This window comes from Pinus tabuliformis, chromosome Q (genome assembly GCF_031772625.1).
Source record: "Pinus tabuliformis cultivar Carrire ecotype Pingquan chromosome Q, CPIR1, whole genome shotgun sequence".
In the NCBI taxonomy this organism is placed as follows: Eukaryota; Viridiplantae; Streptophyta; class Pinopsida; order Pinales; family Pinaceae; genus Pinus; species Pinus tabuliformis.
Window position 1 is genome coordinate 1,090,083,277 of NC_142296.1, and position 15,383 is coordinate 1,090,098,659.

General features: G+C 38.6%; 1 protein-coding gene across 2 annotated transcripts in view; it reads right to left on the reverse strand.

The window, feature by feature from the left end:
- ELO1 (Paxneb protein-like protein) overlaps positions 1 to 15,383 on the reverse strand; it is a 205,860-nt gene that overhangs the window by 172,807 nt on the left and 17,670 nt on the right. The window contains exons 3-5 of one of the 2 annotated variants that reach the window (XM_089385805.1): positions 5,430 to 5,601; positions 4,621 to 4,856; positions 4,380 to 4,521 (exon numbers count right to left, since the gene is read on the reverse strand). In XM_089385805.1, coding sequence (XP_089241931.1) covers positions 4,380 to 4,521; positions 4,621 to 4,856; positions 5,430 to 5,553 — 502 coding nt within the window. In that variant the 5' untranslated portion in view covers positions 5,554 to 5,601. Of the gene's footprint in view, positions 1 to 4,379; positions 4,522 to 4,620; positions 4,936 to 5,429; positions 5,602 to 15,383 lie in introns of both variants that reach the window. The other variant, XM_089385804.1, reaches the window with a different exon arrangement.

Below are 15,383 nucleotides of genomic sequence, written 5' to 3' on the forward strand. Positions count from 1 at the left end.
TCATGCTCAAAAGATTTTATTATTATTATTATTTATTAGATAAGCATGTTCTTCATGCTTCTAGGTTTTGTTGAGTCAAAGAGTCAAAGTCCTATTTGGACCTCTTGAAAAGAAAAATGAAAAAGAATTTTTTATTATGTAATTTTGGGTCAAAAACCCCTCTAGATGCCAAGTCGGCCTACATGACAAGTTGGCCCTGCCCCAATGGACATGTTTGTTCGCACCCCTCTGGACAGTATAAATAGAAGATGATATGAGCTCATTTGGACACACACTTGGATGTGTTTTTGGTCTGAAATTTTGCAGAAGAGAGATGAAGTGGAGGGACGAAGTCTGAAATGGAAGAAGAGTTTCTTCTTGAGATGGAATATGTGAAAATTCTACCTTGGTACTTCTCTTGTTGTTGATATCTTGATGATGAATTTGTTGAGCAGAATGGAAGGTTTGACTTGGCATCTAGAGGTGGAAGTTCTTCTATGGTCATGGGTCTTGGATGTCTCATTTTGATCTGATTTTATAAGAAGAGATTTTTGACTGGGTTTCCCCTAGGAGAGGGGTTTTGCCCTGGCTGAGAGCCTATATTCTGTGTTCTTTTGTTTCTGTGATCTTCATGTTTTGCATTTGATAATTATTTGATGAAGAAGAACATAATTAATTTAAAAGATGCCAACAGAATTCACAAATAATTATCAACAAAAGAGAAATCTAATAATTATTGGAAGTCTCCCGATTTCTCAACAATTATGGGGCATGCCACCTACCGTTGGAATTGGCACAACAAGGACTAGAAATGAAGATAGTTTATCTTGCATAAACATTGATCTTCATTGTCATTTTCTTCATGAAAGGCAAGGCGTCTTCTAGCGTTGCTTGGATTGACATCAATGACAACCAAATTTCAACATTTGTATGAGGTCAACGAAGTCAATTTTCTTTAATTTTAGCCTAAAATCCCTAAAATAATATTAAATTATGATTACAAGTTGGATAGGTCACAAGCCAACCCCCAAACATAGCTAACTCAGTGATAAAACATAAAAATATGCCTTAATTAACCCACATGGGTGAGTTAAATTCCCTCCAAGGGTGACGTCATCTTCCAAAAGGTATCTCTCTATCAAAGTGCAAAAGATGGCTCAAAGGGGTGCATCTCATCACAAAGGCCACATCTCCTCATCAAATATATGTTACCCCTCATTTTAATAGAGGTACATATAGATACTTTTTTCACTTTGAAAGACACCATTGTGAACCCAAAGATGCAAGTTAAAGCCTTGTAGGCCATGTGAGCCTTTGTATTGAGATGCCCTATGCCAATCATGGTTAGCCATGGCCAATCCCTTTGGTTCCCGCTCTTAGCTCCTTTTTTCCTATACAGGATTGGAGGACTTGGGGTGGATCACATTGTGACTCATGGTTTATGGGAACATTTGGTCATGTAGGGGTGATCGCAGTTGTAGGAGGCAATCTAGCGCATGTCATGCGCACCTGTCATACGATTTACCACATGGCCATGTGATATAGAGTCTATATGCATCCCTGGCCTTGGTACAATATTTATCAACCAGTTCTCAACAAGGCAGTCTCATAGTTTCAAAATATCACATTTCCCGAGGCAATACACATTTCCCAATGCATTTGGTCCCAAAAGTCAAAAAGTCGACTTAGTCTTTGAATGCTCAGAATAAAATGTAAATGACATGCCTTGTAGAAATTTTTCCAAAAAGTGAAGGGGTCATCCAGAAAAATGCAGTCAAAGATGGTCCAGTGACATGTAGGGGTTCGAAGTGGTAAAATAGGGTTAAATCCTGACCACCTGAGACATGCATCACATCAAAGTTATCTACAAAATTGGTCAAACAAAACCTAAGTGGAAAATTCCTTATTTTCCCTAGGGCATTAGAGATCTACACTCTATGCATGATGATGCCCTCAGTAAATGCCATGTGCGAGTCAAAAATGATGGTGCAAAGGTCAAACTAGTCATTGGGGCTAGCAGAATGATAAAGATGGTCAAGGATCCAAGGTTTGGTCAAGTTTCCAAGTCAAAAGAGGCCAAGGCGTTGAACACCAAGCTAGTGGAACAATTCGACCCCCCTTCTACTAGTCGTTGGAAGTTAATAAAGTGAATGTTGAGGTGGTTAAGTGGTCAAGGGGGTTGTTGGACCTTTGTGTGGACAAAAATATAGTTGTTGTAAAGTCAAATCAGCATTCTTTCCACCAAATCAAACTTCCAAGGACCAAGTCAATGTTCAAGAGACCAAATCAAGCCAAGCAAAGCAAGTCGAACCCCTTAATGGAGCAGTTGGTCATCTTGAGTTGGATGTTGAGCATTCTAAGGCTATTATTCTTCATCTTTTGCCTCTTCAAGGTCAAATCGAAGGGGATGTTGCACTTCCAAAGGTCAAACAAGCAAGGTCAAACTCTCCTTGTGGGCAATTGTTCTAATAAAATTTATTTTTATTGAACAAACTTACTCTCTTAGTCGTGGATAAAAAGTAAGGAATATTATTTGAGAATGGCATCCAACTAGCCATTGCTAAAGAAAATTATAAAAGACTAGTCCCTCCTCTCATTCTAATTATTGTAGAAATGTGAGATCAAATGCCATAATGGAACTTTCATTTTCCAAGCATCTTGTGTACAACTTGTGAGTTAGTTTTTTCTATTCTATTATATCTTAGCTCTTGTTGTAATAGTTTTTAATAAGATAAACAGAGGAAATTGTGATAGCCAAACCTGGCTCACAAGTTAACTAATCCAAAGCACTTGGAATGTTGTAGAAGAATCCATTTATAAGAGTAATAATGTATATAATATATATAAACTGTATGAATGAATGATATGGTTTGATAGTACAATGAGGGCCTCGTTTATATACTAGGCAAGAGTGCTCTTTCATGAGAGTCATGTCCGTTGAGACCTGCCCTTTTATAATTATTATTATTTATTATTATTATTATTAATTATATTATTTATTATTTGTATTATTACATATTTATGTTCATAACATTGCCTTCGCCTCTTGAAATGTTTTGTCCTCAAAGAATATGGATGAAAAGGCATGTTTATATTTTTCTTTGTCATGTAATTTATTCGCAACTTTCTGAATTCTTGGAGCTGTCATCTTTGAAGATACAAGACGATATGAACTAATTGTGGTACAAAATTGTCGCACTGTGAAATGATCTAACCATACCAAATCAATCTTCTATGAAACTTTGCAATTGTTTGATACTTGGGATGAATTGTGATCATAAGAGTTAATTTCACTAACATTATAACTTTTGGAATACAAGTTGGTTATTTCCATCCTATATGATGCTAATACATTGTTTGATTAAGGTATTTGCTTTTATGATGAGAATGTCGATAAGGTATTTTTGTAACCTGATTTTCCCTTATCATGCATGTGGTGTTTTTTTTTTATTTACTTGGAAAGGGGGTGCATTCTCTCTGTCTAGATTTAGTTGTTAGGGAAAAGAGGTGGCCTTCGCATGCCAACTTGTTCCAAAGAATAGCAGGCTGCAGTGAAGATTAGAAAGCTAGATATGTATATCTGTTGTAGACTAAATAGGAAATTTAAAATCATATTTTAACAAAATAATCTACAAAATTTTGATGAGAAGCAGCCCTTTTCTACTACAATTATGAGAAATAAGATAAGATAATTTTATTAATGTCTGACAAATGACCACAAAAGTAGGTCAATGGGACTAAAGAGTACAACCACTATGAATACAATGCGGCAAACCACCTTGTTCCAAAGCCTAGCAGGCTGCATTGAAGATTAGAAAGCTAGATATGTATATTTGTTGCAGACTGAATGAAGGATCTAAACTCAGATTTTAACAAAATAATCTACCAAATTGTTGATGGGAAACAGCCCTTTTCCCCTACAATTATGAGAAATAACATAAGATAGGATAATCTTATTAATGTATGACAAATGACCACGAATGTAGGTCAATGGGACTGAAGAGTATAACCAGTCTGAATACAATGTGGGAGTGCCAGTGCAACTCCTAGAAAACACAGAAAATACTACAAAGAAAGAAACCTACATAAGTGTAACATCAGAAAATATGTATAAAACTGTGATGAAGGTACGGTGATAAAAAATCACTAAGTGAATTAACACTGTGATCAATCATTCAACCAGTAAAACTAATTAGGAATGGAAATGGTTATGATATATTATAATTTCATTATTGCACATTATTTGTACATATAATGAGCATGCTCTAGAGCATAATTTATTATCTAACTCAAACATAATATGTTGCCCTTCTTATCAACAAGCACAATATTATTAATGAAACACTCAAAGGATCTAAAGAATGAGAATGTTATTCAAACACGGCAACAAATGAACCAACCTGTTAAGCCACCTCCAAACGAACTCGATTTAGCAGTTCTTGAAAAAGGGGCCAGTTCTGGCTGTTGAAATTTGTGAGTCTCAACTGAGTGGTTCTCATTAAAATATTTCCGATACTGCCAAGCAATCCTCAGGTTTTCACCCTGTCATGCAATAAGCCATCATTTCTATTGCCAAATCTTTCCAAGCATTGCCACTGAAAATGTGTTTCTAAAAACAGACACAAAGATATCAGATACTACCTTGGTATGCCTTGGAGACCCTTCTATCTCTGATTTGTCATCTTTTGCTTGAACAACACCGGGCAATGTACCTAAAAATGCTTGAGGTGATGTAAGAGGACTTGCATAGAGAAGTGGCTGGTCATGGACCAATCCTTGAGCCATAAAGTAGCGTAACAATAAAAGATGATGAGGGGCCTCAATGTCCTCCATGATCATCAGAATTCCTCCAACTGGAATCCCGCCTCCTAAAACCTCTATAATGTTGTTAAGGACTGGTTTGAATCAAAGAACATGATAGTGTAGGCTCTCCAAAAACATGAAGCAGCGCAGAAACTTGTGAAGAAACAGACAGCAAATGAACAAATAACTCTTAGGTTAAAAAGTATACAGGTTTTCTAGAAAGTATGGAAATACATATCTATGCATAAGTAAATTTATGTCCCCAAAGAATATTCATAGCAACATAAACGTTAAAATTCCTCTTAGAGTAAACGACACATTTTGTAAAACTGATACAAATGTCAAGCTTCCAAAAATTCAAGAACAGATAGAAAAGTCAAAAAACAGAAAAAATTGAGGTAACCGCTTTATAAAATAGTCAAGACTCAATGCTAATAGATTAGGAAAGTTAAAGCTATAAATATCTTAAGAGAATAGAGATGTAAATAGCCATAGGCACTCAACATATATTATGCATGCAATATTCGAAATTTACTAGTACTTAGCCATGCCAATAATTGCCTAAAAAACTACTCTGCCCTTTGAATCCCTGCATACATATCTGAACACGCAGACATATTCATGCACAAACATGAAGGGAAGGATATTGTCAAGATCTGCAAATCCAGTAGAAACAAGTGAGACCCCATTGGGACCTAACTTGGCTCCAACAGCTTGTACATGCACTGTTGGTGCTAAATTCCGCACAAAGCTTCCACTTCTGCCAGCCATTTTTCAACAATCTTGTGCTTTGAATAACCCACCTACCATCAATAAAACCTGCAGCAAAGGTCAAATAATTTTAAATTCTTATGTCCGATAACAGCAAAACTTGAAACAGCTTAAACTGTCAGTGTTTCAAAATGCCACACACACACACACACATATAGTAATTTGCAACAACGAAAGTAACTGCCTCCATTCCAATGCTTTGACCCTCTCAAAAAGAGCTTAAGATGGTTAAAGCCCTAAGTGTTCCTTAGTCCATAGATTCATCATCCTTCGAGATCTAGATACTATAGTAACCTCTCAGGCTAGAAAATTCTTTGATATATATATATATATATATATAAGCCCCAAGGGTTAGCTCAACCGGTCAAAGCAGTGCCTCGCCATACGGGAGGTCACAAGGTCAAATCTACCCGAAAGCCCTTGGGGTCAGGTCAGTACATAGGCTGAGGGGATTTGATCCCCTTCGGGGTCGATCTGCCCAGATTTACTGTGGACGTAGCAGCTACCCAATGACCAAGGGTAACCGTGAACCTATATACTCGCAAATGTAACACAGTTGTGAATTGTAAAAAAGCCAGTTACAAGGAGTCAAGGACAGAAGCTAATGCAAAACCAAACTTTCTCAAAATTCTCAAATGCAGTAACTGTTTATTACATTTAGGATCCATGAAGCCAAATTGGGGAAGCCACCTGAACAAATATTAGAAGAACATATCTAAGACTAAAAGTTATTACTAGGTGTTGAAATGTAACTAGTGTCGGTCTTCATAATTTCAATGACGTCATGTAATCATTGTACTTCTAAAAAAAAAGAAAAGAAAAATATTTATTTGTAAAAAGAAGAATTTTTTTTTTATTATTTAAATGGGTTTCTTGCCCATTGGTTTATTGTCCTAGGTCAAAGCACCCACTGTGTGCTCTAGGGTCTTGTGCAAAGTCAAAAGGTCAAGTCATGATGTAATAGCCCTTGTGTGGCTCAAGTATCAAAAGAAAGAAATATATTTTATGTATAAAGTTGAGTCTAGAAGCCACCAAAAGGTAAGTCGGCCAGCCCCTTCATGTCGGCCTAGAAGAGGCCTAATCTGCCCTCAAGATGCCTATAAAAGGAGGAACTCATCCTCATTTGGAGATCCACATCACACACAAGTTTTTGATATAATTAAGACCAAGAAAGAGGAGCGAGATAGCCAGGAGGGCAACAAAGAAGAGAGAAGGAAGAAGAATTTTGTTTTGGCACTTCTACAAGGTCACACAAGCGAGTTGTTGGAGGAAACCAGGGTTTCCTTAGATTTCTTTCGCAGAAATTTCGTTGAAGGGTTTTGGCTAGCTTATCTTTTGGTTGGTCTTGAGTCAAGGTATTGGAAATCTTCATTGAATTGAATCTATAAGGAAGAGTTTCTGGGTTTTTCCCTAGCTTGGAGCCTATTTCTGGTGTCTTCTTGTTTGCATTGAGATCTTCTTATTGGCATTTGTCTTGATGATGAACTGAACAATATAATAATGATGAAGCACTAATCTAATATCACAAGAAAGTGTCAATATTTAAGAGAAATCAAATTAATTATTACTCCTACTCTGCCCTAGATTTCTCAACATGGTATCAGAACTAGGGCTTTGAAGAAAGAGCAGTAAAGAAGATCTTTGTGGCTCCAATCTATCTCAAGAAGGGTTTCTCTCTAGGACCGAGTTCTTAAAGAGTAAAGACTGAATTTCTGGGCACTCATAATTGCAGTGACAAGGGCGCAGGCATATTCAAGGAAAAGCGAGGGTCTTTGAAAGGCATTCAAGCACTGTTCTAAGAGATCGAAGGGCTAATCCAATAGCTCACTCTAGGTCGAGTACACTGATAAAGAAGGTGAAGTTCTGGGCACCTTTTAGGCCTCTCCACTGTAACAAAAATCACAGACCTATTCTAGAAGAGCGAAGGCATAAAATCTATGTGTTTGAGGGACCGAAAGGGTAGACAAGCAGCCTAAGGAAGGCCGCACATCCTGGTGAAGGAGCGAATGTCTAAAGAGACCTCACAAGGTCTGAAGCTTCCATCAAAAGTTCTGAATTTTTGTGCAACTTCATATTTCCAAATCTTTGGTATGTATACAATCGTACTCATTATAGATCAGCAATTTGCTAAGGGTATTATAAGCTTCGTTCTGAGTTTTGGCAAGGCATCAAAGCCCTATCTATTGGCACATCCAATAACCCTAGAAAAGGAACCAAGTTTACTTCATTTCTGAACATACATCTTCATTAAAAGCCATTGTCAAGGGTCTGAAATTTTGTGGTTGTTCTGTGCATAAGTTTTACATTAAAAGCCCTAAAGGAAAAGCCACCAGAGGAGTCGAAATTTTGAGCACAAAGGACCGAGATCCTCTCTCTATACCTGTGCATAAAGGAGATCCAAGACCGACTTTTCATTTTAAGCATAAATCTTGGTACAAGAGGATCGAGACTTGTTCTATATACCTGTACATAAAATGAAACCCTAGTCTGAATTGTAAGAAGAGGCATAGTCATCTTGCAAAGCAAAAATCTGTAGTTGTAAGCCTAATTGAAAGGCTACAACCACCAAGAAAGGGAGTCGAAACTACTATTTTGATTATGTGCATAAAGGAGACCTAGATCATATTGGTGGAGGTATTTTATGCCCATTCTAGAAAGTCGATCATCCAGCTACAGTCACCATTTTTCAGGTCATCATTCGCTAACCTTTGAAGTGGCAAAAAAGAAAATAACCTGTGGTATGAGATCCACGAGGTTGTGAAGGTTCTGAGTATCCATATCCACAGTGACGAAATTAGCATATATATTCTTAGTCTAAATCTAATCAACAGTGGACCGACCTTTGCTCTTGACGTTGGAAAGGTATACTTTCAAATATATATATTGTGAAGAAGCTGTATCAATAGGGAACATGTTTAAGGGTTTGCCTTGAAATCCCTAGTCCCAGAGCATAGTTATCCATAAGGAAGCTACATGTACAAAGATTGATCACATTGAAAAGGAAGCCCTAACATATAAGCTACAGGTAGTAAGTAAGGTCACAATAGTGTGACAATGACAACAAGGATATTTCCTTGGAATCAGTGCAAGACAAGTTTTGCTTTAACAGTTGTTAAAGTTGGCAACTAGGGCCAAATTCCACTTTGGACAGCTCATTTGATGGAGATAATTATTACATTGAATTCCTCTTTTCAAGAGGACCAAAATCAACCTAAACATCACTAAATTTGGACAAGTGGAAATATGATTTTGAAGTGAAGCCCACACGTGCAAATTGTCAAGGTCGACCTCATCATCATGTAGGCTCATGAAGCCCAACAAACATGTCTTTTGACCCTCATCGATTCATATAAATAAGAGAGACCTCCACCCTCATTTGGCATCATCATCACACAACACATTCTTCTCTCTCCTCATCTGATTGGTTCGTACACCTCATTGGGCAGCTGTTCTTTTCACACGTGTGGCAAAAAGGAGGACGAATTTCAGGAGGCCGAAAATCTGAAGCTGTCTGCAACTTTGACCAGTGTTGACTTTGACTTTTTGCGCAAAATTTCAGTTCGATCTTTTGGGCATCTTTCTGTTTGGGCAGGTTGTACTATTTGGCACAAAAACCGAGGTGATATGAGCACTTTGACTTGGCTTGACTGCAGAAATTCTCTCTTTTGATCGATTTTGACTAGACTTTGGAGGACTGTTTGGGCTGACTTTGACCAGCAAGAGAGGCCAAGTTTCTCTCTCCTTTGACCGAGTTGTTGTGGAAGGATTTGACCAAACTTTGACCATTGTTGACTTTCTGGTTAGGGCAGAATTTGACTGTTGTTGACTGAGGGCAGAATTGCAGATTTGATTGGGTTGTTTTGGTCAGTGGTATTGATCATCTAGTTGCAAGTCAATTTTGACTTTATTGTACTCTCTCTCACTGCTGAACATTTGATATTTATAATAAGAAGAATTGATCAAGGATTTTTCCCTGGCTTGAGCCAAATTCTTGTGCTCTCTTGTCTTGGCTTGTCTTCTGCATTTATTGTTTATGTTCTATCTACAGTTACTGTCAATGCGATTAATGGTCAATATGATTGCTATTGGAAATGAAGTGGAAATTATCATTAGGCTAATAAAAGGACATTGAAGTAATTGTTGCAAGCATAGAACATAACATTGTTATCTAAAATTATCATGGTATTAGAGCCCAGGTGAAGACAAAGCCCAAGCAAGAGAGAAAATCAATCACTAAGATATCTGTTGGACAAATACTATTGGACAAGTCTCCATGGCCTCTACATTGTACTTCAAGACTGAGGACAAGCTCAATGACAAATCTGACTATCATGCATGGAAGATGACTTTGGACTTGACTTTGGAGGAGAATGAAGTATTGGACTATGTGCAAGAAAAAGTGGTGGAGCCTCTTTCAAATGCACCAGTTGCTGCTAAGACAAAGTGTAGAAAAGGGGAGGTCAAAGCAAAGAAAATTTTGATTGACTCCATTCAAAAGCATTTGGTTGCCTATATTTCTGATTTGGACTCTTCTAAGGAAATATATGATAAGTTGGTTGGGATGTTCAAAGTGAACAATGCAAATCAAATCCTCTTCCACAAAAACAAATTGAAGGATATCAAGATGGATAAAGGGGAGTCTATACAATCCTACTTCATGAGAATAACTCAAATCAAGAATGACCTACTATCTATTGGTGAAGTTATTGCTGACAGGGAGCTCACTCTCATGGCACTTGGAGGTCTTTCAAGACCATGGGATATATTTACCACCACCATTCTCAACAATGACAAGATACCTGGTTTTGATGAATTATTAGCTAGATGCACTCAAGAGAAGACTAGGATGATGGAGAGAGATAAGTCCTCCAATTGAAATGAATCGACTCTAATGTTGTCATATACCCATTTTGTACCTCTGCATCTATGTGAGGTTTGGCCCTAACCCCACCACCAGGTGCAGGTTTGCCCAACCAAGATGGAGAGTAGTATTTTGGCATAAGGATATACGCCAAGGCATGTAGTGGAACATTAAGTTTATCCCACCATGCACACACAAAATTGTGAATAATATCATACAAGTTGGGATCTTTTTCCTAAACAATATTTTTTATTTGCCCCAACATGTTATCTATCTGCTCATACACCTCCTCAATCACTGGTGCATATGTATCTACAAAACTAATCATGTTATAAATGGGCTTGGTGAATTGCAAAACTTTCCTCACGCGTGCCCAAAATAGACCATCAAGAGCGATGTCCTCCACCTTTTCAAAACCTTGCTTGTCAACTGCAGTTGGAGCCTTATCCTTTAATACATGCCAATGTTGACTTGATACTATGCTAGCCAATGACTCTTTTACCTTCAAAAGGCACCTGAAGGTGAGGTAATAGCTAGCAAATCTAATCTTCAGAATCTTCAACAGCTCCAAACTTGAGTGGTTGCGGAAAAGCCTATCGGTATTGCTATGATTGGTAATAAATTTTATCATTCTCTTGCCTCTCTTGTACAAATCACCAATCCATTTGTATTGAGGGTGTTTGTTCTTAATAATATCATGCATCAAAAGGTTCATTGTGTGAACCAAACACCCAAACCAAAATATGTTGGGGTATCTATCCTCAATAATTGCTCTCGTTGCCTTACAATTAGAAGCATTATCAGTGATGACTTGGATGACATTGTATGGCCCAATACTTTCAATTGTTTGAAGTAATGGTTGTGCAATGTTGATGGCAGTCTTGAACTTTTCTGAGTAATCATACGCTGAAAGGAAGACTGCACCACTAGTAGACACAGCAAGAACACTTATCAATGGCTTGCCTTTTACATTTGTCCAGCCATCAGATACAATGGATACCCCATGGTCATTCCAAGAACTTGTCATTTTACCCAAAGCATGTGCTATTTTTTCTTTTTCATGATCAAGTCCCACGGCTCTAGCCTTGTCATACCCAGGGCTATTGTATCCTTAAGGGACATCATTAATGGCGGAAACTGTTTCATGCTAATAAAGTGAGTGAAGAACATTGAATGGTATCCCACATGCATAGAGAAACCGATAAATTTTGGAATCCACATCATTCCTACACCCTTCGACAAGGAAATCTGATATGGTTCTACACCTAAAAGGGATGTTTGTTCTTGTGCCTCCATATCCATTGCCATGGGAAGATGCTAATGGAGTTCTTAGTCTATGTGATTGTGGGTTAGTGGTGTCATGTTCAAAGTCACCCTTCAATCTTTTAGATTTGTATTGGGCTTCTTCCTCTTCCCTTATGTACTTGGCTCTTTGATGTTGCAACACACGTGCACAAGTTCTTATTCCTATTAGTTTATTTCCATCCCATGGCATTTTCACACAAAGATGCTTTTTGGCACGGGTGTATGAACCTGTGTAAGTGTTTTTGCAATGGAGGCATGTAAATGTGGTGGTTCCACCCCCTTTCCCTCCTTCAGGCCTAGAAACATATTTTCACAATGGGGTTTGGTCTGATTTGGGTTTTGTGCCCTCATGATCTCCACTCTCCTCCTCCTCCTCCTCACCAAGGTCCTCCTCCTCTCCAGGGTTTTCAAATCCACCACTACCCACTTCTTCATCCTCTTCATCAACCCTCCTCCTACTCTCCAACACCATAATAACAAAAAAAGGAACCAACATCAAGAGAATGCCAAGCCATATAGCCATGATGTTTGAAGTTTTGATTATTTGAATTTTGGTGGAGTTATGGTCTCTTGCATACAATAAAATGGAGGAATGGGAATGTGATACTTGAAAGGAAGAAGAGAACATTTTCATTTAACAATGAACATATAAAAAACACAAATGCTAGATTAGAGTCTAGATCCTACCTCTTTGGCCTTCAATCCCAAGCTCCAATCTCCCTTGCAAGCTCCTCAAGCTCCCAAGCAACCCTCTCAATCTTCCTCCTCAACTCAAGCTCCAATTCCAAAAGCCCTCTCCTTGCTCTCTCATATGCAAATGGTGAATTGTGGGAGGGGAGGAGGGCCTTTTATTTCTTTTTCCCCTCCCCTCCCTCCAAAAGCCCCCGCGTGGTTGCGCCTTTTTCGCCCATGGGGAGCGATTTTTTTAGGCAGGAGTGGTCGGGAGAGATCGCTCCCCGACCACTCGTGCCTAAAAAAATCTGCTCCCAGAGCGAACGGAAGCGGTCAGGGAATGAATGTTCCCCAACCGCTTCCCTTGTTCGCTCCCAAAAAACCAGGAGTGAAATGTTTTTAAGAGAGAGCACTCCCGAAATTTGCTCCCTTCGGAGCATGTTCGAGGGGGAGAGGGGGGGCACTCCCCCGCAACCCTGGGTTGGGGATTGAGATAGGCATTCCTCCCTTAGGTTGTGGGTCGAGAGATTTTGTGGTCGAGGAGATGTACCCTATGTATATGATTGAGATAGGGATTCCTCTCTTAGGTTGTGGGTCGGGAGAACTTGTAGTCGGGAGATGTACCATGGTATATGATTGAGATAGGGATTCCTCCCTTAGGCTGTGGGCCAGGAGACCTTGTGGTCGAGGAGATGTACCTTGTGTATATGATTGAGATAGGGTTTCCTTCCTTAGGCTATAGGCTGGGAGACCTTGTTTATGGTCGAGAAGATGTATCTTGTGCATATGATTAGTTTAGCCTCATTGATTGATCCCACTGGTTGGTAGGGCACTGACTTCGATGCCATGGGGTTGTGGCTTGTGGGATATGTTGGATGCTATGTATCTTTCCTTATGATGAGATTGGTGATCTCTCCCTTAGGCTATGTGTTGGGAGACCTATGGATTGGTCTAGGAGATTGATCTTGATAGAGAGAGAGACTTGTGCTTAACCCTTAGGCTGTAAGCCACGACACCTATGGATTGGTCAAGAAGATTGATCTTGAGAGAGAGAATGAAAAGTACTTCCCTGGTTAAGAGGGAGTGTTGGAAATATGGTAGTCCATGGTCGATATTTTCATCATGGAAAAATATAAAATTTGAATTTCGAACTTTTCCTCCAAATTTGTTCAAGTCGTCCTCCTATCATTTTAAGTCAGTTGGGCCCCTTAGAGGCACCTATTCGACCCTTTATGAAGACTATTTATATGTGAGGCATTTCTCCTCATTTGGGCAATTCGCATCACTTATGTTTCTATCTGTTCCAGCGAATTTTGTGGAAGGAAAGGTGGTCAAAAATCTGAAGAAGGGATTGGTTCTTGGCTTGGCACTTGATGTGGTTCTTGGTTTCTGGTTTGGCTATTATCTTGATGTTATTACTCCTGATGTATTGATGAATCTTTAACTCTCTCTCTCACACAAGGAACGATTTATGGGTTTTCCCCTTGTGGGTTTTGCCCTGGCCTCAAGCACAATTTATGTGTCTCTTGTCTCTTGGTTTTATGGTTAATTTTCTACTGCTCTTTCATATTTAATGGTTGAATTTTCTTTTGTATAATTGCTTAACGATATCGGTGGGTCTTGGGATGGGCACAAATAACTATGCCGAACTTTCAGCTTTAAAACTTCTCCTTTGCTGGCTCATTCACAGACAGGTCCTCACAGTTCAGATCTTTGGTGATTCCTCAAATGTTGTCAACTGGGTCAATGGCAAATTTAGATGTCGGAATTATATGTTGATGCCCCTGCTAGAAGAAATTCAAAATCTAAAAGTCTCTTTCTCTGTTTTCTCTCTTGAACATATTTACAGGGACAAAAATGATGAGGCAGACCGGTATTCTAAAGCAGGTCTTCAACAGGCTGTGGGTTCGTGGAGGATAAAAGAGCAGCTTCAGGACCAGATCCGTGAGACGGATTTGGCCCCCTACTCATAGTGGTTTTGTTTTTCTTGCTGAATATGCTCCAGGAGTAACGGAACTAATATTTTATTTGTTGTTTCTGGAGGCATATGTTCCCGTGATTGATTATCACTTGTTTTATTTCCATGCGCAAAGACTTAGAAAAGTTTTAAATAACTCTGTTTTACTAATTTTGGACAATTAACGGGTTGTTTTCCTGAAAATGGAGACCCGGGTTCCTCTTATACAGTCAGTTGTTTTTGGCTGTGACGGGCCGAGTTCAGCTGAACTTGGTGTATATGTCTATATGTATAGACTTGCTCGATGACTTCACGGAGAAGGATGGTACTTACCTCTCTGTCTCAGGCAGTTTTCTCTGCTGAATGTTAAATCATCTGCTTGTAGCTTTTTTATTTCCATATTAATAGAAAAGCTCGGTTTTTTTCCTCGGAAAAAAAAAAAAAAAAAAAAAATTGCTTAACGATATTGGATGAATTATATGTGAATTTAATGCTAACTGATCATTGGAAGTAGTTATTTGTGGAAGAAAATTGTTTCTAGCTTGTGTGCCCTAGAAAAATCAACACTTTATACATCAACCTTATCTCTAAATTTTACAATTTTATAGTTGAATAATGGCTTTATAAATATATCATCCCATTAAGAGGAACAAACCAAATTCTTCACCAAGCAAGTGGTCGTTCCAACCTGTTGCACTCCCACTCTAACCTATTGAACTTGTATGTCTTCAAAGGTTCTCCTTGAAGTGGATTTTTCACCATTTGTTGATCCAATCCAGTTTGAAACAGTCAATCCTATCAAGTTGAAGCCATCATTCCCTACATATTTCCAGCCCCTCTTCTTTTGCAATGGAAAACTAAGAACTACACTCATTAGAACAGAATCCTTTTGTTTCTTCTTTGTTGCAATTTGCGTTGATCTCATCAGCATTGAAGGTTCATCTTCTTCTTCTTTGTCTTGCTCTTCTTGTTGCAATTTATGATCCTCCTTCCTCTTCTTCCTACTGCCCTTCTTGTTGCAGTTTTGGTCCTTCT